The 27,881-nt window shown below is 45.7% G+C and overlaps 2 protein-coding genes across 5 annotated transcripts in view; both read left to right on the forward strand.

Annotated features, from left to right (window-relative positions):
- The window catches only part of LOC125751980 (RNA polymerase II elongation factor ELL2), a 27,291-nt gene extending 11,367 nt beyond the window's left edge, over nucleotides 1-15,924 (forward strand). Inside the window, exons 3-12 of the mRNA XM_049031472.1 lie at nucleotides 1,605-1,732; nucleotides 3,666-3,829; nucleotides 6,665-6,915; nucleotides 7,147-7,271; nucleotides 8,575-8,692; nucleotides 8,960-9,287; nucleotides 10,792-10,855; nucleotides 11,587-11,758; nucleotides 11,861-11,905; nucleotides 12,052-15,924. Coding sequence (XP_048887429.1) covers nucleotides 1,605-1,732; nucleotides 3,666-3,829; nucleotides 6,665-6,915; nucleotides 7,147-7,271; nucleotides 8,575-8,692; nucleotides 8,960-9,287; nucleotides 10,792-10,855; nucleotides 11,587-11,758; nucleotides 11,861-11,905; nucleotides 12,052-12,162 — 1,506 coding nt within the window. The 3' untranslated portion in view covers nucleotides 12,163-15,924. The remainder of the gene's footprint in view (nucleotides 1-1,604; nucleotides 1,733-3,665; nucleotides 3,830-6,664; nucleotides 6,916-7,146; nucleotides 7,272-8,574; nucleotides 8,693-8,959; nucleotides 9,288-10,791; nucleotides 10,856-11,586; nucleotides 11,759-11,860; nucleotides 11,906-12,051) is intronic.
- Nucleotides 15,925-17,409: 1,485 nt separating this feature from the next.
- Nucleotides 17,410-27,577, forward strand: wdr93 (WD repeat domain 93). Of its 4 annotated transcripts, none has more exons than XM_049031468.1 (15): nucleotides 17,410-17,781; nucleotides 18,062-18,311; nucleotides 18,481-18,682; nucleotides 18,841-18,905; nucleotides 19,005-19,083; nucleotides 19,973-20,064; nucleotides 20,263-20,347; nucleotides 20,558-20,735; nucleotides 20,979-21,049; nucleotides 21,220-21,306; nucleotides 21,611-21,742; nucleotides 22,310-22,502; nucleotides 22,744-22,804; nucleotides 23,739-23,895; nucleotides 26,032-27,577. In XM_049031468.1, the coding sequence occupies exons 1-15, from the start codon at nucleotides 17,744-17,746 to the stop codon at nucleotides 26,037-26,039; spliced, it is 1,698 nt and encodes a 565-aa protein (XP_048887425.1). In that variant the 5' UTR covers nucleotides 17,410-17,743; the 3' UTR covers nucleotides 26,040-27,577. The 4 variants fall into 4 exon arrangements, 3 of the variants coding, with proteins under 3 accessions (XP_048887425.1, XP_048887426.1, XP_048887428.1); XM_049031469.1 differs by having other exon boundaries at nucleotides 18,080-18,311; XR_007400824.1 differs by lacking the exon at nucleotides 22,744-22,804 and having other exon boundaries at nucleotides 26,032-26,169.
- The last annotated feature ends 304 nt before the right edge of the window (nucleotides 27,578-27,881 follow it).

Here is a 27,881-nt window from a genome sequence, read left to right on the forward strand (position 1 = left end):
TTAGGGCAGGAAGGGGTCTCGGGTTACACTGGGCTTCTTGTGTGTATGTAAAGGCGGCCAGGCTGATAGCCATCACTACCTCTGGCGGTGGTGAGAGGGTTGGGGGGAGAACCTGAGGACGGATTCTGAAGCCCCGGAGAAGCACAGGCATAGGGTTGGATTTGGCGCTACTTCCTGGGCAGAGAAGATTCCGTAGCTTGTACGGTAGACCTGAAAATGGGGCCTGTTGTCTGGCGCTAAGGAGTCCTGATACGCACAATGCTGTGCTCTGCAGCCACTGTGTAGCCACTTTGGAACTGGTGTGCAGACGCCGTGTAACTGCTTTGTAACACTCTAGTGCTGTGCAGCTACTGTGTAGTTGCTTTTGTGAATTTTGCCCGTCGTGGGAATAGTGTTTCTTTTTGCAGCTGCTGTGTAGTAAACGATAGCTGCTGTGCAGTCGCTGTGTAGCTGCTGTGCAGGCACATTACCTGCTGTGTAGCAGAATGTAGTCACTGTGCAGTCGCTGTGTAGCTGCTGTGTAATTAAGTGTAGCTACTGTGTATTTGCTTTGCAGTGCTCTAGTGCTGCGCAGCCACTATGTAGCTGCTGTGCACTCACTAGGTAGGTGCTGTGCAGCTGCTCTTTAGCAGCGAATTCAGCTGCTTGTTGAGCTGTGTGTTTTGCTGATGCTCATCCATCTTTGCTTCGTTCCTTCCTTCCTTCCATCCTTTTTCTTTCCTTTCTCCCCACATGGTCTGTTTACGTCCCCTTCAGATGGTTGCCCTGTACCCTAGAGAAGCATTCAGCGAGACTTCCCGCATCACGGGCTTTGTCCCGAAAGTGATGCCAGTGCCACTGTGACATGGAGGGGGTCTGGGTAACAGAACACCATGGGGGGGATGAACATGGCTCGGCTTAGCAGCCGCATGGAAGCGGTTAGCGCGCTAGCTTCCCATCTCCCATGAGGCTTTGCTGTAAACAGGTGCCCCATTTTCCATTTTCGGCTCTGTCCCCCTGGCCCATGTGGAACGCACTGGATTTGCAGGCCCCCCCAGGTGTTGTTAAGCTAACGAACGGAGCGCAGCGTAGCCCGCGGCGGCCCAGGAGGCCCCTCCACGGGCCGACTCTGCCCCGTGCCGCCCCACATGCCTGGGGGGGAACACGCTGGTAAAAACACCGTTTGCCCTGGGAGATTTATTTAAGGTGGCACAGCTGAAGTTGGACTCTTGCGCTAGTTACCTGCACTAGTGAGTGTGTGTGTGTGTGTGTGTGGTTCAGATATACATTACATTGTGGAGACCAAATGTCCCTGACATGTAATAAAAAAACTGTTGACATAGTGGGGAAAATTTTTTCCGGTCCCCACAAAGATGTCGAAAATCTTGATGTGTTTGAATGGCTTACATTAGAGGTGAGGATGTCGGACAGCAGGCAGTGATGACAGAGGATGCTGACGATGATTCAGACATCAGGCAGTCATGACAAAGGATGCTGACAATGATTCTCAAATGCTGCTTGACTGATCTAGTCATTATTTTGGCACCAGAGCAAATAGGATTTAACAAAAGCCTCTTCAAGCCTGTATGTCATTAAATTTGGGAATTTGCATGTTTTTCCAACAGTACATCAAGATCCCTGCCCTATCCCCTGATTCCCAGGAAGCTCTACGCGTATTCTCCTTCTCTTTGTCCAGCGACAGCAAAGACAAGCCCCAGGCGAGCTTAGATTGCATCCAACAGTATGTATCCAGGTAAGTGCGTCTGTCAGTCAGGCTGCGAGTCAGTGAGTCCGGGGGAGTTTGCTGTAATATAACCCTTTTAAACCGCACAACCCACTCACTGAACTGTCCTTAATCAGCCATTTCTATGTTTTCTGTCAAGAAGGTCTGCAGGCTTGTCTCCTAGGAGAGTTTGAGTAAAGATCGTGCAAGACGCACAATCTTGAACAGACCATGGACGGTTAAATTGTTCCTTTTGACCTCATCCGGCAGAGCTCAGGCCTCCGTTTGAACAAAATGAAAATTGTTTAGTACCTGTGGAGCCGTGTGTCCAGTTACATTTGTTTTGCTCATTAAGGTGCCTCCGTTATTACTGGACAATCTGACATGACGTTTCAGGCCTCGCTGCTGGAGAGTATTTAGCGGAGCAGGGCACTGGAGCCATAAAAGAGGATTACGGCCTGAAATGAGGGGCCAGCGTGGAATGTTCTGGACGGGTCACACTGTGATTTTTATTATTCCTCGTTAGTTCCATTGATGCGGGACAAAGTGCGCGGTTACTGCAGCTGGTGGATGGTCACAGGTTATAAACGCTGGGCAGCGTGTCCATCTACTGCCAAGGTTAAGGCTCGGACATTGGCAGCGTCTGCAGATGGTACAGTTTCCTGCCCATGTTTATCTTCCCCTTTAATATCTGGACTTTACTTTTCCGTCTCCCATTTACTGGGCCTGTAAACAGCTATAATTGTCAATAGGGGCTTAAAGGGAAAGTCGGGAGTTGGGGTGTTTGAGCCCAGGGCAGTCGCCTCATAGACTGAATGGCGTTTAGACTTTACAGTAGGTGCTACAGTGGCCATGAATAGGCCCCGCTGTGTTCAGCCCCAGCTCTCGCTGACTCCTGCCACTTTTACAGGCTCTCAACTCTCCGTCATTATTTATTTTTCCACGCCAAATGAGCTGAAAGACTAACTGGAGTATGGCTGAGGGCAATAAGACTATAATGTGCTTGTGTCACACTCTGAAAGGTTTGCTCTGTGTGTTACAGTGATAGTATCGCGGGTCTTGTTTGGGTCTCGGGCCGCACCACTTCCTGTGTTGAAGCAGGAAGTCTTCTAGGTCGTCAGCAGCGCACATGGGGTTAACGGCAAATGGGCTGGTTTGATGCAGACGGGCTCGGCGACACCCTGGGCTCTGTCGTCCTGCCTGGGGAAGCATGTGAACAGTAAAAGCAGCAGTGGAATCTCTACCTCACCTCCGAGATCCTCTTACAGGAAGGAGAACAACAATGAACACAGATCCGTCTCTCTCTTGCTCAGTATCTCCATGTCATATTAGTAAATGCAGCCCTGGTCTTGTCTGGAATTTCCCCTCATTTCTGGAGCTATTTCAAGCTGAAATTGCTCAATTAGATCTTGATCCAGGATGAAGATCTGAGCTTGGAAGTTCTCCGATGGTCCTATCGAATCATTCACCCAGTCGCCTGTTTGCTACTTACCTGAATGTGCCGTGCGTGGCAGTGTCACAGAGCACTCAAATTTTCTAGAAACATGGACTGTATCTTTCTTTTTAAAACGACATGTAGGTGTTTGTGGCTTTTCAGTAGAGAGCTCTAGTGTAGGTGGGCTCTGTTAATTGCCTGTTTTTTTGGTACTTATGTTGTATGAACAAAAACCATTTAATGTGCAACAGGATAACAGATGATAAATTTTCTGAAGTGAAGCACAATTTCCAGTATTTCAGAGTCCGGCCATTACAATAAACACAGGAAACCATTCAGTCTGCAGTGTCATGGACGCTTGTGTAACAGCCTCTTTGTGTCACCTTCAAATATTTGTTCGTTTTTCTCCTCCCCGTCCTCATTATTCTGTCTCTCATCACCCCTTGTCTTCTCCTCAATCTTCCTCCCTGCACCTCCTCACCCCACCTTATTTGCATGCTCCTCCTCGTCCTCCTCTCCACTCCGCAGCGACGGCCGAGAAGAGCTGGAGTGCCAGGGTAGCATTCAGGACAAGATCACGGTGTGCGCCACCGACGACTCCTACAAGGTGACGCGGGAGCGCATGTCACAGGTGGAGAAGGACATCCTGGGCCGGTCGGCCATCGAGATCAAGCCAGGGCCTCCTTATCAAGGTAGGTCTGGATCACACCTCGCTTGTCACAAGACCTGCTTGCATTTGTCTTAGTTTCTTAGCTGAAGCTATGAGTCCATGCTGTGCGACACTCCCAGCAGCCTTTGCTAAGCTTCTGCTACCCTTCCTTCTTTGCACACTTCCTGCTTATCTATCCCAGAGTGTTTCTCAATATGCCCACTTGACCATACTTGTGTTCTCGTGTGCCCATTGTACGTCATCTCCCATTGCCGAAGACCAGTTCGAATACTAAGAACAGAAGTATGGAGAATGGTAATGATCCTTGGATCCTTTGGACGGTTTTTGCCCCGTCCCAAATATTAAGGATGCATCGTTGCATCCTTCGTGATTCGTGATTCATGATTCATTGCGCCCCAAGTTCGTTCTTAGTAGGGAAATTAGCAAGACTGGTCTTTGCCAAGACCTCAAGTACGATCTTTGTGTTCTTGGTATTGAGAAACACCACCAGTCTCTCGACAGATTGACATCCTGATGCCGTGTTTACTAGCAGCAGAGGGAGGGGATAATTTAACTGTCCATAAAACTTAATTGATAAGATGGTTTATGCATTGTCGAAGCTCTCGAGAATTATAAAAATAGCAGAATGGTGTCTATAGTGCTCAGCCTTTTCATGAAGCACAAAGCCTGCTCACATAACAGGTTGTGCATTTTGGGTTTGCAAACCCAGCATGTTACCCTGTCTAATTTCACACCAACTTACATGTGGCATAATATGTTTAAGAGTAGCCCGAGAATTAAGAAGCACCGGGCAACTGTAACGCAGTGAGACTCTGCAAAACGTGCAACATACTCAATCATGCAGCTGTCAGGAAACAAACCCCTTCTGCCTGTACAAGTTTTAGAAATGTTTGGAATAGAAATGCACTGTTAAATGTTTCTTTGTTTGGCCTGGATGTCTTGACATGCCCAGAAGCTGTGTGCTCGCCAGCCTGCAGTGAACCAGAGGCTTCAGACCCAATTTGTGTGTCAGTCTGAAAGAGGCGTACTCTGTTACCATCCTGTCCCATGGGGACAGACTTAATGAAAATTGTATCGGTGTTAATTTAGTTTTGCCTTAAGGGATTCGCAACAAAACAAGCCCAACTTTCATAAATGGAGCCAAATCTCGCTTCATCCTCTATTTTAAGATCCCTTAGAAATTACTTCACACTTTTACAGTGATTTAGTAAGTTATGAATATTACAGATGTAAGTGAAACTTGCACATTTTCACTGCATTGGGAGCCTTGGCTGGCTGACAGTCTGTCTGCTAGATTTTACCATGCAGTGAGGTCACAGCTGTCTCTGTGCACTGTCTGTGCAGGCAACCCTGCTCCTGATTCCAAAAGACAGAGTGAATGAATGAAAAAATTAAAGTATTAGAAATCATTTAAAAAAATGTTTACGCTGCCGTACTGTGTATGCAATGTGTTACTGCAGCTGCAGTCGTTGATAAACCACTTTGGCACAGAAGTAACTAGCAGTTTTTTAAAGGCGTGATTGTGTCCTCCTGTCAGGGACGGATTACGGACCGGGCCAGCGGGGCCGCTGCCCAGGGGCCCTTGGGGTGCAGGGGGCCCGTGGGGCCCCTAGCCCAAAACAATTTGCAACGCTTATCAACAATTTATTTTCGTTTGTCTATTTTAGAGGGCCTACATTCTTTGATCCTCTGCCTACAAGGGCCCCTGACCCTATAGGGAGGGCGTTTGGCTGCCAAGGGCCCTTGAATTGTGGTGGTTGTGGTGGTGGTGCTGGTGGTGGTGGTGGGGGGGCCCTCGTGAACGTTTTGCTCAGGGGCCCACACAACCCATAATCCGTCCCTGCCTCCTGTGCGTTGGCTGTGTGTTCAGGGGATGTTTGTGTTCAGGAGACCTGTGGCTGTGTGTTCAGGGGATGTTTGTGTTCAGGAGACCTGTGGCTGTGTGTTCAGGGGATGTTTGTGTTCAGGAGACCCGTGGCTGTGTGTTCAGGGGATGTTTGTGTTCAGGAGACCCGTGGCTGTGTGTTCAGGGGATGTTTGTGTTCAGGAGACCCGTGGCTGTGTGTTCAGGGGATGTTTGTGTTCAGGAGACCCGTGGCTATGTGTTCAGGGGATGTTTGTGTTCAGGAGACCCGTGGCTGTGTGTTCAGGGGATGTTTGTGTTCAGGAGACCTGTGGCTGTGTGTTCAGGGGATGTTTGTGTTCAGGAGACCTGTGGCTGCGTGTTCAGGGGATGTTTGTGTTCAGGAGACCCGTGGCTGTGTGTTCAGGGGATGTTTGTGTTCAGGAGACGTGTGGCTGTGTGTTCAGGGGATGTTTGTGTTCAGGAGACCCGTGGCTGTGTGTTCAGGGGATGTTTGTGTTCAGAAGACCCGTGGCTGTGTGTTCAGGGGATGTTTGTGTTCAGGAGACCTGTGGCTGTGTGTTCAGGGGATGTTTGTGTTCAGGAGACCTGTGGCTGCGTGTTCAGGGGATGTTTGTGTTCAGGAGACCCGTGGCTGTGTGTTCAGGGGATGTTTGTGTTCAGGAGACCTGTGGCTGTGTTATCCCGGTTCCTACAGAAACATACCTTCAGCCTTTCCGCTAAGAACTCTGGTTCTCCAAGCCTTTAGGGAGTCTCTCTTACCTCTCTCACCTGCTGCCAATCTTTCACTGCATTACCGACAATAATTCTGTGTGGGCATTTCGCTTTGCCAGCCAAGGACCCCCTAAGTCCCACCCCCTAGCTCCTTGCTGTCACCTAATGACCTGCCTTACATTCTTCTGCTTATCTGACTGATGGTCTCTCTGATGGTAGTTTAGTTTTCCGAGAGGGTTCGAAGAGTGACGGTTACGCCGTTTGTGCTCCTGTTTTCAGGCAAATGTGTAAAGGTTCAGAAGAAGGCGGGCCAGGCGTCAGGCCCGGACGGCCTCAGCAAGCTCTCCCCCACTTATAAGAGGAGTTGCCCCGCTGGCAGCGCGGGCGTGACGGTACACAGGCCCCTGCGGGAGCGCCTCATACATCTGCTCGCCTTGAAGCCTTACAGGAAGCCGGAGCTGCTGCTGTGGCTGGAGCGGGAGAGGGCCAGCCCCAGGGAGAAGGCCGAGCTGGCCCCCATTCTGGAGGAGGTAGGAGCAGTCATGGGAAACACTAAGCGTTTGCTAACAATGATATGGATTCTGGATGATTGAGACCATCAGGTAGGGGGAGTGCTTATCTGTCTCAGGACACTGTGTTATAGATGCCCTGCTGGCCTGCCTACAAGATGAAGTAATATTGCACAGATCTTCTCGTGTAAGACATGTCGAGGGTGTAGCTCTGCAGCAGGGGAAGACAGTGGTCCCCTCTGATCCCAACAGGTCGCCAAGCAGAATCCCAGGGATCAGAGTTTCACGCTGAAGGATGACATGTACCCGCTTGTTCAGAGGGACTGGCCCGGCTACCAAGACGAAGAGAGGCGGCTTGTTAACAAGCTGCTGACAAGGTAAGCATAACCAGGTCATGGTATGTCTGGATCACTACATTAGCAGATCACAACAGCATCAGATCACGCCATGATCGGATCACTGCATTACTAGATCACTGCATCACTAGATCATGGCGTCACCATATTCTTGCATGAATAGATCTCTGGATTGCAGGATCATGGCGTGACCGGATCCCTGCACTGCCGGATCACATCATGACTGGGTCACTGCATTACTGGATCACTGCATGACAGGATCACTGCATTACAGGATCACAGCATGACTGGATCATTGCATTACAGGATCATGGCATGACCGGAGCACTGCATGACCAGCTCCATACAGAAATGGTTTCTATCAATAACCTGTGTGTTTTACATTTATTCTGAGCATGTCAGCCCCATCGTTCATTGTCGGGGATCTTGTTTTCCCAGCAGGCTGTGGGGTTTATGGCAGGGTCGTTACTTTCTTCCCCCTGGGATCACATCAGAAACACACTCATGCTTCACATAACTTCCTGATTGTTTTGAAAGTGCCAGTAGGCTCCATCTCTCCATTTCCACAAATGCTGCACACCTGCAAGGTCAACTTTCCAGGAATTTCATATGTGAGGTATGAGAAGAGCCAGTTATACAGGTGGCACATGGTACCTATGGAAATGCACACGAATGAAGTGGCAGTCATGTACGGATAGGCCTTCCAGTTCAAACATACATGGACAGAAATGTGGAGGTCCAACACTCCGAGCTGTGGCCGGATCAGGACACAGACGAAAGCGGAGTCTCTAACACTGCGCGTTGACAGAACCGGGTCAGGAGTGACTTTTATAGAGCCTCCATGTTTCTTTTCTGCTGCCAGTTTTCAGTTCGTCAGGAATGTCCAGCAGCTAAAAAGGCTCGGATGCAGCAGCACGGAGGGGGATGTAGGTCATAAAATAAGCGATTTCCCTTCTCGATAAAACTGCAGTGTATCTGAGGAAGGGCCTGCAGGAAGGAGATAGGCAGCACTGCGGCTGTCCCCAGCACATGGAGGGCAACCTCTGGCCCCATTGTTTACTGCGGGGCTCTGCTTAGGACGCAGGAGAAGCCCACATCCGCGATGTGGCCATGGCATGACTTGTGTCCCCACTGCCTGCTTGACTGTGTGTGTGTGTGTGTGTGTGTGTGTGTGTGTGTGTGTGTGTGCAGGGATAGGCTGTGGTTTTCTCTGGTGTAGTGACACCTTCTTACCAGCAGGACACTGGCACAGGACTTGAGACACAGATCAGCCAGCTGTCAGTTCACGTGGGAACATGAATGCCTTTCCTCTCTGATTTTCCAGGAAATTGCAGCCAGCAGTCAGCAGCAGCCAGTCAAAGAGCTTTCAGTCAAATACTCCGTTCCCGAGAAGCTTAGGAGAATCTCCTTCTCATCTCAGTCCTGTCAAGAGTCCAGCCGTGGTAAATTACTGCCATTTACTGCTCTGCCTGCCTGGCACACAGAAGATTGCTTTGCTTCTTCTAATCTAATCACTTGTACTGCAGATTCTTCAGAGTTTGCCTGTCACTGTTATAGTCCTTAGGAAATGTCTAAATGAATCGGTAAATAGCAATAAGGGGGGGGTGTAAAATAATGAGTGACTCCAGGATTCGGGTGCTGTGGCAGCTAGTGAATCACGCCTGAATCCTGAGCATTATAGCTGAGGCTTTCTTCTGATTTCTGCCCAGAAACGCCCAGTGCCATCCGATTCGCTGGAGAACCAGACTCACAAGAAATCCAGAGTTCTGCAGCAGAGTTTCCGTCCTCGGCGTCTGTCTGGTGACCCACAGCCCGCTGGGGACCACAGAGGCCCCACCCACTCCAGCAAAAGCCCCCCACCCGCCCAAGCCGAGCCCCGTCCAGAGAGCCTCGGGATCGAGCTGGGGGGAGATAGCCCCTCTGCCAGCGCCCAGCAGCACAAGAGGAGGAAGTCCAGGAAACAGAAAGAGAAGGAGCGAGAGAGAGAGGAATGGAGGAAGGGCAGTGAGGAACACAAGCAGCCTGCACCGGTTGAAGGTGAGCTGCGAGACACGCTAAGTACATGTGTACATATATTGGGGGGGGGGGTCACAGACACCGAGATCTAATAAGCACCCCTTGCCTGCAGAATATTGTGGAAGGTCAGTGATGGTCTCGTGACTGAGGAGGTCACGGAGGGCGCTTGACCTCATGAAACCAAGAGTTTTACTTACATAGAATTTTTCTGAGGGCAGAACAAAAATGATTGGTTCCGAGAAATAACCCATCAGATTGTAGAGAAGACGGGTCCAACCAACTAGAGGAGGCGGGACCAACCAATCAAATGTCTTGGTCCCACATCCACTAGTTGCTTGGACCCACTTCCTCTACAATCTGATTGGTCATCTCTCTCAACCAATCATTTTTCGTTCTGCCCTCAGAACATTTTTGTGCAACTAAAAATCCCATGAGAACATGATCTGTGGTCATTTTTAAGGCTTCTTGATGAAGGTCCATCCATCCCTGTCAGTGAGCTTTGACTTGTCACTAGAGTTGCTCTTTGCTGATGTTGTTTGTCCATGTTTGACACGTGCTGTGATAATTTTGAGGTTCTTTCTCATTACAAATTAAATAATTTAATGGTGCTTGTGACAGATGCACCTTTGACTTGGTCACAGACTCTTTGGCATCTTTGGACTGTTTGCAAGTGTGTGATGTAGCTTCTTGAATATTAAAATAAATCTCCCTGGTATTTTGTGCACCCTATATATAAACAGGTAAAGTAACGCACTGTAATCGGTGCATGCTGTTTATGCACCTGTAACACACTGTAATCAGTGCATGCTCCTTATGCACTGTAATGCACTGTAATATGTGCATGCTCCTTACCTCCATCTATATATATATACCATCCTGTCCCATGGGGACAGGCTTAATGAAAATGGCATATATATATATATATATATATATATCATCCATCCATTTTCCAAACCGCTTATCCTACTGGGTCGCGGGGGGTCCGGAGCCTATCCCGGAATCAATGGGCATGAGGCAGGGATCAACCCAGGATGGGGGGCCAGCCCATCATAGGGCACACTCACACACCAGTCACACACATGCAATTTAGTAACTCCAATTAGCCTCAGCATGTTTTTGGACTGTGGGGGGAAACCGGAGTACCCGGAGAAAACCCCACGACGACATGGGGAGAACATGCAAACTCAACACACATGAGACCCAGGTGGAGACTCGAACCCGGGTCCCAGAGGTGTGAGGCAACAGTGCTAACCACTGCACCACCATGCCGCCCATATATATATACATAAACACCCAGAGCTTCGGACTCAGATGTCTGTTATATCAGCAGTACAGAGGAGTCTCTTTTTATTTCTGTGCTCAGCCAGTGCACCCCCTGCCCCCACCTCGGCTGATTATTGATTGAATAACAACTGTGTTGCTGCTCCTTGCCCCCCCCCCCCATCCTGAGGCCTGTTATCTGTCTGCCTAAGAAGGACCTTGGCAGACTGTTGTCTCTCACTGACCTCCGTGCCTCTCTCTGCAGACCATGAGAGTGTGAACACACCTGCAAGCCCCACTGTGACAGAGGAGCTGCCTGATTACTTATTGTGAGTAACACGGGGGCCCGTTTCACGTGTAACAAGCGTGTTTACAGAAGAGCGACAGCAGATGTAGGATCACATTTAGCACACAGCTGGACCGGCTTGCGGTGTGCTTATCGCTTCAGGCAGTCGACGGAGGTGTTGTGTTACAGTTTCTTATCAGCAAGCACACACTTCTTTCCTTAAACCTAATATTTAATTTAACTATAGTGCCACCTTAAGGCTAAGTTCAAAAATACACCTGTAACCCATAAACCAGATACATTTCAGCTATGAAACTTTCCAAAATATAATTAGTATATTTACCTACTCCATTAGGAGACTAAGAGGAACATGTTCCAGTTATATAAGGTTCTAACAGGTCTGGATGCTGTTCCTTTTAATTTTAGTTGAAATACTAGAACTTTGTGGCCATAGGTGGAAATTAGTGCGAGAACATTTTAAAATGGATTTGAGAAAGCATTTCTTTGCACAGCATGTAGTTAGAGTTTGGAATAGTCTTCCTGTTAGTGTAGTGCAAGCTAGAACCCTGGTTTCCTTTAAATCAGAACTAGATAAGATATTACAACTCTGAGCTATTAGTTAAGTTCTCCCCAAATGAGCTTGATGGGCCAAATGGCCTCCTCTCGTTTGTAAACTTCTTATGTTCTTATGTTCATTCTGACAAGAAACAAATGATGGCTTAACACCCCAGAAAAGAAGGTTAACAGTGAGTGGCGCTGTGATCCTCTTCCCAGGAAATACCACACCATTACTGGCCTAGAACAGCGTCAGAAGTACAAGGATGACTTCTGCGCAGAGTATGATGAGTACAGGAACCTCCACTCCAGGATCGGAAGCGTGATCGAGATGTTCGTTCGTCTAGGTTCGAAAATAAAAACGCTGTCTCCTGGAACACAGGAGTATAAGGTACACGCCAAGATATCCCTGATTTGGCAGCTTGAATCTTGCATATTGATTGATGACTCCGACTTGGGTGATCTCAATGCCGCCATGTCTGGAATCTTTCAGGTTATGGAGGAGCAAATACTGGAGAAGTATCAGAAGTACAGAAAGGTAAAGGGAGCAGAATTCCGAGTTGCATCTGCTGCGGGATGGTTGTTCTGATGTTCGGTGGGAGAGCCGCTCTGGGCTTGTGGATCTGCATTTGAAAGGTATCTGATACCGTCTCAGATTTGCGGGCCGTCTGCTTCCCTCTGCAGAAATGCCCGGGGTATCGGGAGGAGAAGAAGCGCTGTGAGTATCTGCATCAGAAGCTGGCACACATCAAAGGGCTCATCTTGGACTACGACCGAGCCCAGATGCCTCCGTAGCTCCGGTCTCCCCGAATCACTCTCAGACGCATCAAAGACCTGCTGTGAGACCACAACCCTCACGGTGCCCCGCCTGTGGCACAAGGACCAAACATCACCGCAGGGAAGCCGCCTCGCCCTCATCCTCCGGTGACTCCATACATACCTAACTGGCCCTGCTCCAGAGCCGCGCGTCCAGGGATGCTGAAGCAGCAACTTCCAGAATCGGTCCGGATGGATGTGGACCCACTCTGAATGGGCTTTATATTTCTCTTTTTCAACATACACAATGATGAAATTATCATGTTGGATTCTACCATGCAGAAATTTCATAAAATGAAGGTTTCGGTGAAGCCAAAGAGTTACCAGAGCTGAGCGGAGGGAGAAGGCAGAGAGCATCTACTGTCTGTCTCTATTCTGGAACATTCCCAAGGAGTATATGTACAAATATGAGGAGAGAGTAAGGACAGATTACTTTACTGTGATTCTGACTACTATAGCTGCGGCTGGAAGTCATTCTTTGAATTCTTTGAATAATCCAAACCAGTGTTTCTCAGTCTGGTCCTTGGGGGCCCACAGTTGGTCCACATTTTTGCTCCCTGCCTCCCTATCTGGGAGGGAGCAAAAACGTGGACTGTCTATGGGTCCCCAAGCACCGGACTGAGAAACACTGATCCAAACCTTTAAACCAGTGTTGGCCAATCGTGTTCTGTAATTATCACTTGACTGACCAATCAGAGTCTGTGTTGGGACAGAAACAAAGATTCATTGCAGGTAAAGAAGGAGCTGCTGAGTGGAAAGTGGCCTGATCAATGAAATAATATTTGGTACCCAAATAATGACGTTGGTGTTTGAGATGCAAGGAAAGGCTCTCCTAGGGTGTGATTTCCTGAGGAGGAGGGTGCTTACGACCTTCCCCCACACATCCAGTGGACTGGGTACTATCCTTTGTGCGGGACGATGGCCTGGATCAGAGGAAATATAGCTTTAATTATAGCTTAGCCATTGCTTGACATTAAGCAGAATGAATGATACTACGAAAGCATCTGCCATTCTTTGTTGCTGCTGGATGTCCTGTGTTTAAATGCTGTCTTTTGTATCTTATGCACCATAGTTGGGCTCCTTCAGGTCCTTGATCATGTTCCAATGCGTACCTGTACGATCCTTGGCTGTCGCTGAGAATTAAAGAACAAATGCTATACAGGTGTGTAGAATCCGGTACCCTGGTCCATTGGGTTCACCTGGTGCTGTTAGTCCAAAGCTAACAGGAGTTCACATGTATTGTAAATGGAGCCCTGAAGCTTTTAGCGGGTTATGCCCTCGCAGTGTGTATGTCCCATGTTACAGTTGGAATATAAGGCCAATGTGAAGTTAAAAATGTCCCTTATCGTTCAGAAAGTTTCACATTATTAGGCTGCTCTGCTAGCCAGCATCAAGTATTGTTGCTAATAATTCATTTTTTTCTACTTTCAGTCTCTGCTCATTTGAAGAATTTCAAACTACTGATTAATTCACTGCAGTTTTTGTATGTTTGTCTGTTTTAACTCACGTTTTCCTGTGTAGCTCTGAGGTCAAATCATCTGATTTTATGTCCCTCCGTCTTTGTATCGTTCTGTTCTCATCTCTGTCTCTCCATCTTCATCCCTCTGTCTTCCTTGTCCCCCTTCACCTCCATCCTCCGGTCGCTTTCTCATGTGCCTCTGCTTGCTACTATCTGCATTTTGTTTTCTTGTGGAGGAACGTGGTATCTCCACAGCGACTGTAACAATATACTCCATACTAATGTTAGAAGTGTTTTAGGTTGTGGGTTCCATACTTGGAATACATTTCCAAATATTCCGTGTAAGTGAAGGTGTGACGCCCCCCCAGTGGCTGACTTGTGCCTAGCGCTTTGTCGGACTGGCACAGAAGACATGTAGCTCTTCACACTAATTGGACTCAAGCTCTCTCGATGGAGAGACAATAATGAAAACTGTAATGAAATTGCCAAAGTGGAATAGTAAGTATTCTCATAGTGTTGAGTGCTGAGTCTTTCACTGCATGTGCTACTTTATAAAATGGTTGATATGCCTTTAAGAGCTGGCGCCACGTAAACACACATTATTATTGTCCTTCAGTGCCATCTGCTGGACTGCTCTGTAACAGCCTTAAGCTTTACTGTGCTTTTCTTAAATGCAACTTCCTACTCAATCAGCATAAGTATTTGTTTAATATATTTCTTTTATTTTTCTTTTAATTTATTTTTACAGAGAAGGTCTAAATGTGTAGCCTTTATATACGTGCAACACACCGTATGGTCTTTGTTACGTAGCCTAATGATTTTTACATGGTATGTATTGTTTGATATTTAATAAGTTATTGTTGTTGTCATTATATATTTTCGTTTCAAGGAATCCCTGACTTCAAATGCATTTTATCCTCGCTAATTCCATACTCTGTGTTTGTGGTTGCCACGGGATACCTTCCATCCCATAATCAGCAAGTCTGCCAGATACTTTCCACTTCTCTGGAATGTTGTGGAAAGTTGTGAACTGTCCCCCCTGTAATTGCTTTTTTTTTTACACTGATCCTGTGGCTTTCATCTCATGCAAGGAAGATGGAGGGATTAAGGTAAATGTGGTATATTACTGTGTTTTTCTGGGACAGCCTGAAAACAGCCTGTTTATGGTACTGCAGGGACGTGTAAGTTTTGTTGCATTTTTTGTATGTTTTTCTGTGAATTCCCTATAATTTAGGAGTATATTTCTATTTGCGACAGTTCAGTTTTTTGTGTGTGTGTGTTACTTTAGTCATTAATTTGATTGCCCTGAATTCATGCGATAGATTTTCTCAAATTGAAATCATCAGAATGAACTAATGAAGTTAGGGACTGACTTACATCAGTCAGCACACAGCTGCACCGAGGACTAGAATCAATCAAACTCTGATCCTTGTCATCTGAACTGAGATCCGGCCTTCGATCTGTAAAAGCTCGGTAGTTCTGCTGATGGAAATGAGAATATCTGTTTTCCAGTAAACAGCTGAAATGTTTAATGCTTGTGTAACACTGGATGGGAAAGTACGGTTAGACTCATGTGAGGTGATATGGTATTTTAAAGCCACAAATTTGTAATCGAGGTTTGCAGGGCTTGTCTCCCGGGACAATAACCTGACATTTACAGGGTCCTCAATGCTGCTGCTAAAAATGCATGCTACAGTTTATGTGAGACAGGTGTTAGGGTCCAGTCGGTGCCTTCTCTGAGAGACTGGGGTTACACTGGGTTATAGCCAAACAGAAGCATTGAATATACAGAACACATGCCTAATGAAATGTGTTTTCCCTCAATTGCATTTTACAAATGCACAATTCCTTGTATGACTTTGTGGCTTTCAGAGTCCTTGTGATATTGCTGTATCACCAGGTGTATTTGTAATGTGTTTCTACTTTTCTGATGCAAAAGTAACTGTTAATGAGCTGAAAAGCGATATGATTTTCTGGGACGATTCCCCTTTGCATCGCTTTGCTGTATTTAGTTCATTTGCTTTGTTGTCTTTTCATATATGGGGAGGGGGGAGAATGCTTTTTGTTGAATTGTAAGAAAATATTTGTTTGGATTCCTTTTGTTCATTTGTTGTGAAATGCTCTCAGTTTCTCACCACAGACATCCAATGATGCATTTAATTGCCTGGAGTGAAATCATTCTATATTTTTGCATCTAGATCCCATTAAAAAGACTTGTACACTTCTTGCCTTTGACAAAACATAAGATATATTTAATGTTTCTGAAAATAAAGGTCTTTTTTTCTGTGCATTGCCTCCTACTAGCTACTTTAAATCATCAGGATGTGCAGATGTGCATTATATGCAATTAAGTGCACTCACTGTCTACATTACTAGGTTTACCTTGCTAGTACCCAGTTGGACCTCCTTTTGCCTTCAGAACTGCATTAATTCTTCCTGCCCTGGATTCAACAAGGTGGTTGAATCATTCCGCAAAGACTTTGGTCCGTGTTGACATGACAGCATCACACAGTTGCTTCAAATTTGTCAGCTGCACTTGATGTGAATCTGCTCTTCCTGCAAACCCCATAGGTGCTTTATTGGGCTGAGATCTCGTGACTGTGGAGGCCATATGAGCACAGTGAACTAATTGTCATGTTCAAGAAGCCAGTATGAGCTTTGTGACATGGTTGAGTTATCCTGCGGGAATTTAGAAACTGGGTACACTGATCATAAAGGGAGGGACATGGTCAGCTCAATGCTCAGGTAGGCTGTGGCATTTAAACGATGCTCAGTTGGTACTAAAGGGCCCAACGTGTGGCAAGAAAATGTCCCCTACACCATCACAGCACCACCGCCAGCTTAAATTGTTAATACAATGCAGGATGCACCCATGTTTTCATGTTGTTTAAAGCAAACTCTGACCCTACAGTCTGAAGGTGGCAGCAGACATCGAGGCTCATCTGTCCAGGCGATGTTTTTCCAATCTGTCATTGTCCAGTTTCTCTGAGCCGGTGCCCACTGTAGCCTCAGTTTCCTGCTCTTAGATGACAGGAGTGGCACCCGGTGTGATCTTCTGCTGCTGTAGCTCACTTGCTTCAAAGTCTGACATGTTACACATTCAGAGATGTTCTTCAGCATACCTTGGTTGTAACAAGTGCTTATTTGACTTACTGCTGCCTTTCTTTATCATCGTGAACCAGTCTGGCCATTCTTCTCCGATCTCTACCGTCAACATGGCATTTTCACCCAGAGAGACTTCCTTTTTTTTAGCTCTGCAAACCCTAATGATGGTTGTGCATGAACACAAATTCAATGAAGCAACGCCAAAGAAATTATTTTGAGATGAAACTCTTGGCTACTTCGCTTAGAGCAAACCTATGTCAATGCCTTGTTTACAAATTAATAAGGGATACTGGCTAACAACTGAGTTTATCTTGCCTGATGGCCGAACTCACGTTCTGAATGGTGAAAACGTCTGTCAATCATGTTTGAGTCGAAAGCGCACAGTATTCGAAAGAGAAGGAGCGGTACTGCTTCACACTTTGTGTGTGTGTGTGTGTGTGTGTGTGTGTGTGTGTGTAGCATATATAAGAATTGTTTCTTAAATGTGTCTTTGATAGTTATTAAGTGCGCTTTGCTGGCACTGGTGGGAATACGTATGCTGGCTTTGCTAAGCATGGTGAAATCTGAAAACGCTGAAAAAATAGTTCATGTTCAGCAACTTGCATCTTTTATATATATATATATATATATATATATATATATACACACACATTTTCAATATACATTTTCAATACAATTTTATGAACCTGCATAGGGTATCATGGAACGAATGAATGAAAAATATATTTCCTCAGCACTGCTGTCTAGCTACCTATGTAGATTGTATTGTTTGACTTTGAAGGTTAGTCAACTACTCAAGCCAACTCTCAGTTGTTTACATATATCTATGCTATTAATAAATACAAGTATATTTACGACATTTCAGCAATACAATACCCATATTAACAACGCATCGGAACGCTTTTTACGACAATAGTTGCACTTAGGATCCTTCCGTGCGGGACATGCGGACCGCTTTCTGGAAGGGAAACTTCCTGCACCCGTTGCCTTGGCGACATGTCAACAATGAAACCGAGAAAGCTTGGAGGAGCAAAGTAATACTGCCATACCTTATTCTTTAGTGCGTTAGTCTTGTTTAAGCTCTTCGGTGCTGCTTTAATCGTTTGAGGTTGCAGTCTTTGTTTCACTATTATATGACGGTTCACGTTATATAATGACATTTCTAATTTAGGGAGGTTTTAATAATAGTAAACAGTAATAAAATGTTAAGCACGGAATCAGGTGGCTTGTTAATCACAGACAGATTTTTTCTGCTGTCAATAAAATTTATTGAAGCTCTTTTTCGTATACGCCTTTGTATACGTTTTTGTGTAGGATGCCGGTGTACACTAGGAAGGACCCTAAAGGAATCCCAGAGCCTTGGGACTCCGAGGACAGCGCGGATGAGGAGCGCGTTCCCGACCTGCTGCATGACTCCTTGCCACAGCCCTTCCGCATGATAGGCAAGGTGCTGGAGGGCGTCCTCGACGCGGCATGGGGCGTCATCTCAGAGAAAGAGGCCGCCAGAGTGGCCGAGCAGACCAGGAGAAAAATCCCACAGGTGGAGTTTTCAGATGAAATTAAGGTGGGAATCTCACTCATCTCCGTGATTTAAAACATCTTCTCGATCTCTTTTTGGTACAAAAATACAAAATCCATGTCATGCCATGTTCCATTGGACCTGAAATTTTTCGGTTAGTTTAAATGAATTAAAGTGACAAGTTGCAAAGAAACAACGTTTTGTTCACATGTAGCTTCCAGTGAAAGCGAACTGTCTGGCATGCACGGATGATGGGAAGTACGTATTTGTGGGATTTTCCTGTGGGATTTCTGCGATCACTGCCGTCGGTCATGTGCGCACTGCCACGTGGGAGCAGGGCAGGGTTGAAATCATCTCCATTCATTGCACCTGTCTTGGAGAGATGGCTTATCTCATAGCTACCGTGGATGACATGGGTAAATGATCTTACCAGATTTTTAACACATATCATTAAAACGAAATATAGAACGTTCGTTCTCCTTGTAACTGAAAACTAATTAAGTAGGAGACCAAATTATGTGGAGATGCTGAGAAGATGATGCTGTCTTACGGTGATTCTGTCATATCTCTCTAGGTGTATCCCGAGTTTTCGCTTATTATGCTGATTATATTTACCTAATGAAGTTAATCAACGAGACAGTAAGTCTAGATGTTAATTGAACATTTCAGTAAAGTGTCAATATTTATGAGAATAGATATTACATACTAGATGTATACCTGTTTTCTAATTAAATGCAGAAAGAAATAAATCAGAGAAACAACTGTACAAAGATTGAACTGTCTGAAGGTGGGAATTACGCGGCCGTTATGATGGAATGTAAGTAATTTTTCTCTATCATACACCGGTGTATGTATGTGTTGTCAAACGTTTTTAAACACCCTGAGATTTTACACATTTGTCTGTTATTCACTTAACATTTACTAAAAATACACTCAATATTCTTTTCTAACAAATAAATTTACAGTATGTTCACCATTTGAGTACGTTCATTAGCAAGAAAACGGCATATCATTGATTCATCAAAGTGACCCAACAGTTATAACAGCAGAGAAAATTCGAGGCGTTCTTTTTTACAAGGGACATTAAATACTGCTCTGTTTCATGGGATGAAACAGTTAACTAGTGCATTTAAAGTTAAAGGGCAGCCTAGAATCTGACTATGCCATCACCACACAACCAGTTAACACAACCTATTATATAATCTTTCCATGTTATAAAGGAAACTTTATTTGACTTGCATTTTAATTTATAAGTTCTTCACTGAACTTTCCAGTGCTTAACAAGAATAAAAAAGATCTGCAGTTTATGAAGTAAATGGAAAAGTGGCAAAAACCTGTGGGGTGCAAAAACGTTTAACTGGTAGTGTAGCTTCATTTTTCCCATCACACTTAATGGGCCGGGTGTCCTCAATTTGCTCCAAAACGTGATTCGGGAGAATCAGTGGTTTTAAGAAGTATGTGGCTTGTGCATGTGTGGGTGTGTGTAACATGATGCATGGCAGCGTCAGGCCTTGAACTTCCTGGAAGAGGGTCTGTGCTTGTTGCGATTGTGTGTTTATTCTGCAAACCTAGGAATGGATGGATTTAAGATGTAGCAAAAGGTCCTGCTTCTTTTTCCACAGGCTCCAATAAAAATTCTGTAGTAGCAATAAAACACGTTCAACTGTTTTAATGAGACTCAATAACTGTCTAATTTTATCGGCCAGGCAATGGCGATTCTTGGATTGAAATGAATCGGTTCCCTAAAGTGTCATGGCTGAAAGAGCTGGAAGGTTTGCATGCAGCGTCAGGCAACCAGGTGAAACGCCATCAGTTTTGCCTCAAGATGGAATTAAGCCTTCTGATGTATTAGTAAGCACGAGGTTCTACAACAGAGAACTCCAGTTAATTAAAAAATATATATCTTTCTTTCAATTTGCTGAAACTTTGAACAGATGGTCACTTGTGCAGCACTGAATTTCATCCATATAATTTTTAGCTTTTTCCTATGCTGTAGGTGACAAATACGTCTGGAACAGAAGTTGCAAAATTTTCACCAGTGGTAACGGTGCTAAAAATCAAGACACCTGACATGCTTTCAGGTATTCATTAAAAATAACGGCTTTGCAGAATAATGTTTGAGTCCTTTCAGAGGTTTCCGTAGCGATTGTAAATTTGTGATGTTGCAAAAGTCATTTACAGATATTAATCTAGTAATAAGGATTTTAAAAGTCCTGTTGGCTTTATATTTTAATTTGGTTATATATTAGCTGTCACGTGTCATTCTGTTTTCCCTTGATTTTATTTTGCAGGCACATCTTTAAAATGCCCATTTGAGGTGTTACAGAAGACTGCATGCAGCTCCGTGATTGGTTCCGGTCAGAATCACATGATCAGTTCTCAACAGTGGGCGGAGCAGAGGGCACTGTATAAATTAGTGCACAGCAAATATCTGGGCACAGGCACGTGTGAGATGGAGGCAAGAGCTCGGTGAGCTATTCATGTAAACAGAATGAGGCGCTGTTCTAGGAAATCAGCCATAATGCGTTCATAATCTCTGATTGAACATTCCATACTCAAGATAGACATGAAATACTCTATTTAACTTGTATGAACTATGCAGTTGCGTTATTAAAATTTTAGGGTTTCACAAAAGCCTTACAGAATACAACGCTCCCTCAGTGCTTTGTGAAGTGAGCGTCAGTCATTAATTTGATTTGAATGTTACTTCAGCCTGGGTAGTCTCTACTTCCTCCTTCCTGGAGGATTGTCCACCGTCACAGACGGGACCAGAAGTCTGCAAGGTGCGTCAAAACAGTTCCGAACAGTTATACATTCATTTCTCCATACAGCCATCTCCCACGGCCCCTCATCAGGCACATGGGCACGTGAATACGTTTAAACTGTGGCTTGTCTTGTACGGGAATAAAATCTCTGTAACAGAGCAGGCGGCCCGTAACGTTAATCTCTTTAGGTCCACCTAGTGCTGTCTACGTATGGTGGAGAGGCGATCATAATCTTTACCAGTACCTGCTGCACACAAGAGCTAAAGAGAAGACAGGTAGGCTGTACAGCTCATGCTATGCCGCCTTATTTGTGGTGCGCGGTGATACATTATTGATTGATGCCTTTTCAAAAATGCAGATTATGCTTTGTGCCAGCAGAGGGCAGTGTTACCGCTCAGATTACCTTATTTAAAACATAGAGCTGATCGCTTAACATGACATTGTGGAATTTACCGTGCTAAGAGTGCATTATATGGATATACATTTTTTTTATGAATGGCACAATCGATAGTTAAAATAATAAATGTAGATTCTTTTAGGGTTTTTTTTAGGGTTTATATGTACCCTTCTTTGCTCCAGATGATGAAGCCAAACCCAGTGAGGTGTGGTCAAATGCTCAGGAGATCGTCTGCTCGGCTATCAGCAGATGCACTCGTCACATTGCACTCGGGCTAATGGGGGGGTTAGTCGCCATGTGGGACCGGCGTCTAGGTGAGCTCACTCTCTGGCGCCTTCAGACTGCCTGCTGACCGCTTATTTTTACAGCTCGCAATTTTTCTCGGACGTATTTTTATTATCAGGGTGAAAAATCAGGAACAAAATAAATACACTATATGGACATAAGTGTTGGGGCAACTGGCCTTTGCACCTAGAGGAACTTTTATGACGTTCTATTCTAAATCTATCGGCACCAATATGGAGTTGGTCCCCCCTTTGCAGCTATAACACTCTTCTGGGAAGGCGTTCCACGAGATTGCATTGTGCCAACTGTAAAGGGGGTTTTTCAGGGGTGTGTGTGTGTATATATGTATGTGTGTGTAATACACACTCATATAATAATAACAATGATAATAATTATCATTGTTATTATTATTATAGAAGAATTTCACCATGGGTTCCACACAAACCTTTTAGTGTTATGCGTTACTTTAAATAACAAAAGCAAGATGGGTTTTGACGCTGCTCCAATTTAAATAAATCTTTCAGAAACAGTCGACACCAGGTACACTTTCTATCAGTGATGGTTTTGACTCGTGGATCTGATCTTTCACTCTGCAGGTCTTCCCTGGTCTGTCCTCTCTGTCCCTGCAGACAGCCCTTTCAGCAAGCTGCACTTCCTGGACTGTCTACCCTTTCCCCAAGATCCTTTTCTTCCCAAGATGCACTTTTTGGTGACCTGCAAGAATGGCGATTGTCGTGTGATCACTGCAGGCAGGGGGATGGATTCCCAGGTGACGCGGCTGTGTGGGAGGTAACCTGACTGACCTGCAAGGTGAAATTCATCTGTTTTCCAGGTGAAAGAGCGTGTTGGGAATTAATTTCCGTGTTACAGGCAGCTGTAAAAATGAGAATCAGTCTAAGGTAGTGTGTGATTGAAGGTGTTGGTGAGAGCCATGTGTCTGGCGTGTGCCTTCCGGGACAGGCCCCGCTTCTCCGCCAGCCAAAGTGCGATTCCCATTATCATTCAGACTCTTTTTTTCTTTCCTGGACAGACCTGGAGACGCAGAGGCTCCGCCCACAGAGGTTCTGTCAGTCCACTTTCTACAGATGTTGGTGAGCTTGGACTACACTTTTGAGGAGAACTTGTGATCAGGCAGGGCTGCTGTGGGATGTGCACCCCCCAGAATTTAAATTCACTTCATTTATCCCCCTTTGCTTTTATATTGTTAAATTGTGTCCCCCCTCCGCCATCAAACTCTCCCCTACACCATTGCGGTTAACGGTGTACATTTTTGATCCCCCAGCCCGTGGGTCAGGAGATTTCTCCTGGCTCCAGGATTCAGGTCCATAGTTTTCATGTGAATAGGTGACTCAGAATGACAGCATGAGTGAATTTATATGTATGAGCGTGTAAGCGCCCCCTGATGGCCAAGACAGGCGATTCTACAGGAAAGACTCTGACATTACTGAACAAGGAGTTGCTGAGAATCACGTACATTTCTATGTATTTAAAAACGTTGTTGTCTAAGTATTCGGTGTCAAAGCATGTGTCTCCAGGTGTTGTGAAAGACAGAAGGAAGGACATTGGTGCTGATCAGCTCTGAGTAATCAGGTTTTATTGAAAAGCACAAAACACAAGGTCAACAGCTCAAGACACTGAGCAGCAATCAGAATCCAGTACTCGTATTCGGTGAATCAGACGGAGGTCGGGTGATGTGGACTGGCAGTCAGGGGGCACAGTTAAGCTTGGAGTCTGTGAAACGAAGCAGAAATATGTACACAAGTAGGCAGGGGCATACACAGGGTGGTTTAAAGGCAGAAATAAGGGAACTAGAAAGGAGAAATGGGACACAACAGGGAAGGGGTGTGGTTCCAAATAAGATCCACCGGTGTAATTAAGGAGCTTGCTGAATGGGGCTACCCCAAGTGGGCGGACCTTGCCGGTGGGCCCTCCTAGAGGGGCGTGATTACTGTGACATAGGTGGGGCTTTCTTGGACTGGTCGCTGACGGTAGTAGGGTGATCCTTGCACTTTGTGTCCCACCCAGGTTCTCCTCATGTACAGAAATGGAACCATCGTGCTGCTGGACACTTCGGATGACATAGTTGTGGCCAGCTTGGTTCTGCCGCCTAACCACTGCCTCGCAACTCCATGGAGCCCAGTATATACACTGGATCCAGTGAACCAGAACTTGTTTGTTCGAGGTACAGTGTCGAAATGGCTCATTTCGTTTTGTCTGAATGCTGTTTGGTTTATCTCGGAGGGCCCTTTCCCAGCAGACATGTGAGTGAGCATACAGAGGCGAGAATTCTCTTCTTCTATTTCACGAGGAGACTCGAAGAATTCTGGGGCGGCGTGGTGGTGCAATGATTAGCGCTACTGCCTCACACCGTAGGGCCAGGGTTCGAGTCTCCACCATGGCTCTGTGTGTGAGGAGTGTGCTTGTTCGCCCTTGTGGGGTTTCCGCTGAGTAGTCCGGTCCCCCCCCCCCCACCCCACAGTCCAAAATCATGCTGAGGTTTATTGGAGTTGCTAAATTGCCCGTAAGTGTGATGTGTGAGTGAATGGTGTGTGAGTGAATGGTGTGTGAGTGTGCCCTGTGATAGGTTGGTCCCCCATCCTGGGTTGTTCCCTCCCTTGCACCCATATCGTACAGTGTAGGCTCCAGACCCCCACCCACAAGCCTGAATAGGGCAAAGTTATTTAGGCAGTTACAGACAATGGATGGATGGATGGACTGATGGACTGATGGATGGATGGATGGATGGATGGATGGACTGATGGACTTTACGAATTCTGTTTAGAATCTCAGAGCCAGTTTGCTTAAAACACAGCAGGTCTGTGATCGATTTTTCAACACAAAAACCATGGACGGCATGATCCAATGAAAATGATTTAGATTTGCATGATTTCCCATTTATCTGAGCATGTCTGCAGCACAACAATTAGGAATGACGGCCGTACGTCTGGTTTTTATTTAACAAATTCGGACTGAAATGAGCCCTTCCTGTTCCAGCTGATGGATATCTCTGTCCTGAAGAAGATCAGCATGAAGAAGGATCTGGAAGTTCTCTTTATGTTTTCAGCCTCGGCGCATATTCAGCCTCGGAGCCTCAGCGAGAGGCACCAAGAAAGCCGCGGACTTTGGAGGACGTGTGTAATCAGTACTTAAGAGAGAGGTTAGGTGGTCAGCCCACTGGGTGCATCTGAAACCTTTCTGTACTGTCTTTTCTAAACATCCACCAGGGTGTGAGCAGAACAGTCATTAGTATAGATCACATGGAGCAGGTACCTGACCTTGGGGTCAATATTTCAAGTGCATTTAGTAAAACTGCTGGAATTTTGCAGGTATTTCAGCGGACAGTCCTGTCTTCATCCAGTACTTTCATATTGTATGCTGTTGCTGTCCAATGAATTCCATGTATGTCCACTATTCTGAAGGTGGGGTGAATTCCATCTATAATATAAAGTCACATTCTCCTCTGTCTGCTAATTAGCATTTGACATCAAATTGACCAATGAAAATATTATTTATGACATCATGTGTTTAGTATTTATGTTTGTGCCAATTAACATTTGTATTCATGGTGGTCATTTTGGCAATATGAAGTAATCCGTACAATTTTAACAACTTGGCGCTGATAGATATCTCGCTAACATCACTGTTAATCGTGAATATATGTCTTGTTGACGTCGACACATTTGCCTCGCTGACAATCATCTGCATAAGTCCATTTAAAACATTAAATGGTTCATTGATGGCTGCATTTGTGCTGCTAATCTAGTCTCATTACTGTTACGATCACGCTGGTAAAAGCGGGTAAGCAGAGAGCAAGCAGGCAGGCGGATTTCGGGGAAAAACGGGGATTTATTGACAGGTAAGGGCAGGACGGAACGCTGGCATTGACAAACATCAATGAGGGACGATGAACTAAGGTAAGACAGGGACTGAAATAGACAAAATAACTAGACACAGCTGGGTACGATCGGGGAAGCACACATGGATAATCAGGGGGCGTGGCACACACGAGGATCGTACGAGCCAGGTATGACACATTACATTGTTTTAGGTTTATTTTGTAAAGTAGTTTTTTCACATTTCTGATATAATGTACTTTTGGAGATGAGTGTTTTTCACCGGACAGCGGCAATATGAAATAGTCTGATTACAGAGTCCATATTGGACATTTTGGTTACTAGACACTGTGAGCTTTGGCCTTTCAGAGCTAGGGACTCTTACCTCCAGTTACCCCAGCCCAGCGGAGCTGCTGATCATCGCGTTATCGGTGTCGGAATCACAACAGACGTTTGACAGACGTATGCTTCTCGTGTCTCTGCAGGGCGCTGACTCTCGAGGACAGAAGCGTGGCTGTTAGGCCGAGCTGGATGCAAATGCAGCAGTGCAGTGCCCCTGTTTCGGGGAATGACTGGAGACCCCTGAGGGAGTCGATGTCCCTGAATGCTGGATAAGATGCAGGTGTGTTGGGCAGAGTGAGGGTAACCATGTACAGTCCAGCTCCATGGTACATGCACTGCATCTCCGCATTGCACAGTGTCACTGCTAACCCTGAAATAACTTCCAGCCAGGTTACTAGCTGCCACACAGTACTGTTATGGACTCTGTGCTAGATGTGTGACGCTGTATTTCCTGTGCACTTCCTGTATGCTGCTAATTCTGCTGTGTTCATTGGTGTCACAAGCTTTGGCTTTGAGTGACATTGGAGAGTCTTTTATGGTATGATTTTAGTTCTGTGATCGAGTGTCATCTTCAATGACAGGGAGGGAGAACAATGAGTTTATTTTAAACATCTGATACTTTCAGCTTTTTATATAAACGTTCATCCGGTTATTGCTTGGCCTTTGTACTTTTTTCAAGTCACTCAGATCTGCTAATTTTTACTCGTCTAATTACATTAATTGCTTCACGTCACATGACTCCGTTTTAAAAAAGGACGATGATAATGGAGGAGGATGATCTCCCATAGCACTCTAGTGGTCTGAAGCTGCCTGCTTCCCACCGCCTGTCAGCATGTGTGACAGACTCATCCTTCCGGACTCCAGTCAGAGTGATTATATTCCTGAAAGCAGTACGTGGCTGCAGTGTTTCGTTTTAAAGGGCATCCTGATTTTATCACTCTAGACTGACTGTACTTGATAAATCTCCTTCCTCATTACCGATATACGCTGCATCCTCATCACCGATATACGCTGCATCCAGGATGCTTCTGTCAAGTGTCAATAGTATTTCAGAACTGCACCCTCCTCCTGCCGTTGCTTGTGGCAGCATTTAGAAAGATTTCTGTGGTCTGCAAAACAAACGAGAGCTGCGGAGCCATGGGTGATGATCCGCACGGGAGCAGTAACCCCTGAGCCAGGACATCAGCATGCTCCTTCGAGGGAGGAACAGCCCCACGTGCCACCAGGACGACCTGAAACGGCAGCTGTCTGGTGTAATAAGTGCATGGTTCTGAAGGACCACCTGCCCACACCTCCCGGCTGTGCTCCTCCATTCCACATGTGGGAAAGATGTCAGTCATGGGGTCTGGACTTCCTCAGGGTGAATTATGTTCATTCAGCTATGGCGAGGGACTAAACTACAGTACCAGTCAAAAGTTTGGACACACCGAGTCGCCTGCAATGGAGTGCATTACATGACCTGGCCACCTGACCTAAACACAGTAGTCTTGGAGGAGTTTGACCAGAGAGTGAAGTGTGTGCTTTTATTGTACCCTGTAGCTCTTGTTTGCTCATGTTTGTTTTGCTGGTTACTCTGTTTCGGAAAGCTTTGCACTGTATTCAGTTTCCATTTTTCACTTTCATTGTACTAATTGTGTTTCATTATACATTGTAAAGCCTTTTGTTTCATTAAATCTTATCTAATTTTTTGCTCTGTGTCCTTTGGATTTTGACGTGTCAGACATCTTGTACACGCAGTTCGTGTTATCGGCCTGATCAGGGTGCGAAGTGGGGAGGGTATGAGTCTGCTGGGGAGCTCCTGTCCTTTGCAAGCTTGGTGTGTGTGGAATCTCACAGCCCTGGGGAAACCTTCAGCTGAATGATTTCCTCGGAAAGACTTTCCCATGATTTGCTTGTTGACCTGCTAAAGATGTCGACAGTGAATGGCTTTGAGCAGAAAGATTTACAGGGCCAAAGGTAGCCACCAGCCCGGCAAGAATCAGCTTTTTCTGCA

The sequence above is a fragment of the Brienomyrus brachyistius genome, chromosome 11, assembly GCF_023856365.1.
Source record: "Brienomyrus brachyistius isolate T26 chromosome 11, BBRACH_0.4, whole genome shotgun sequence".
Taxonomy (NCBI): Eukaryota; Metazoa; Chordata; class Actinopteri; order Osteoglossiformes; family Mormyridae; genus Brienomyrus; species Brienomyrus brachyistius.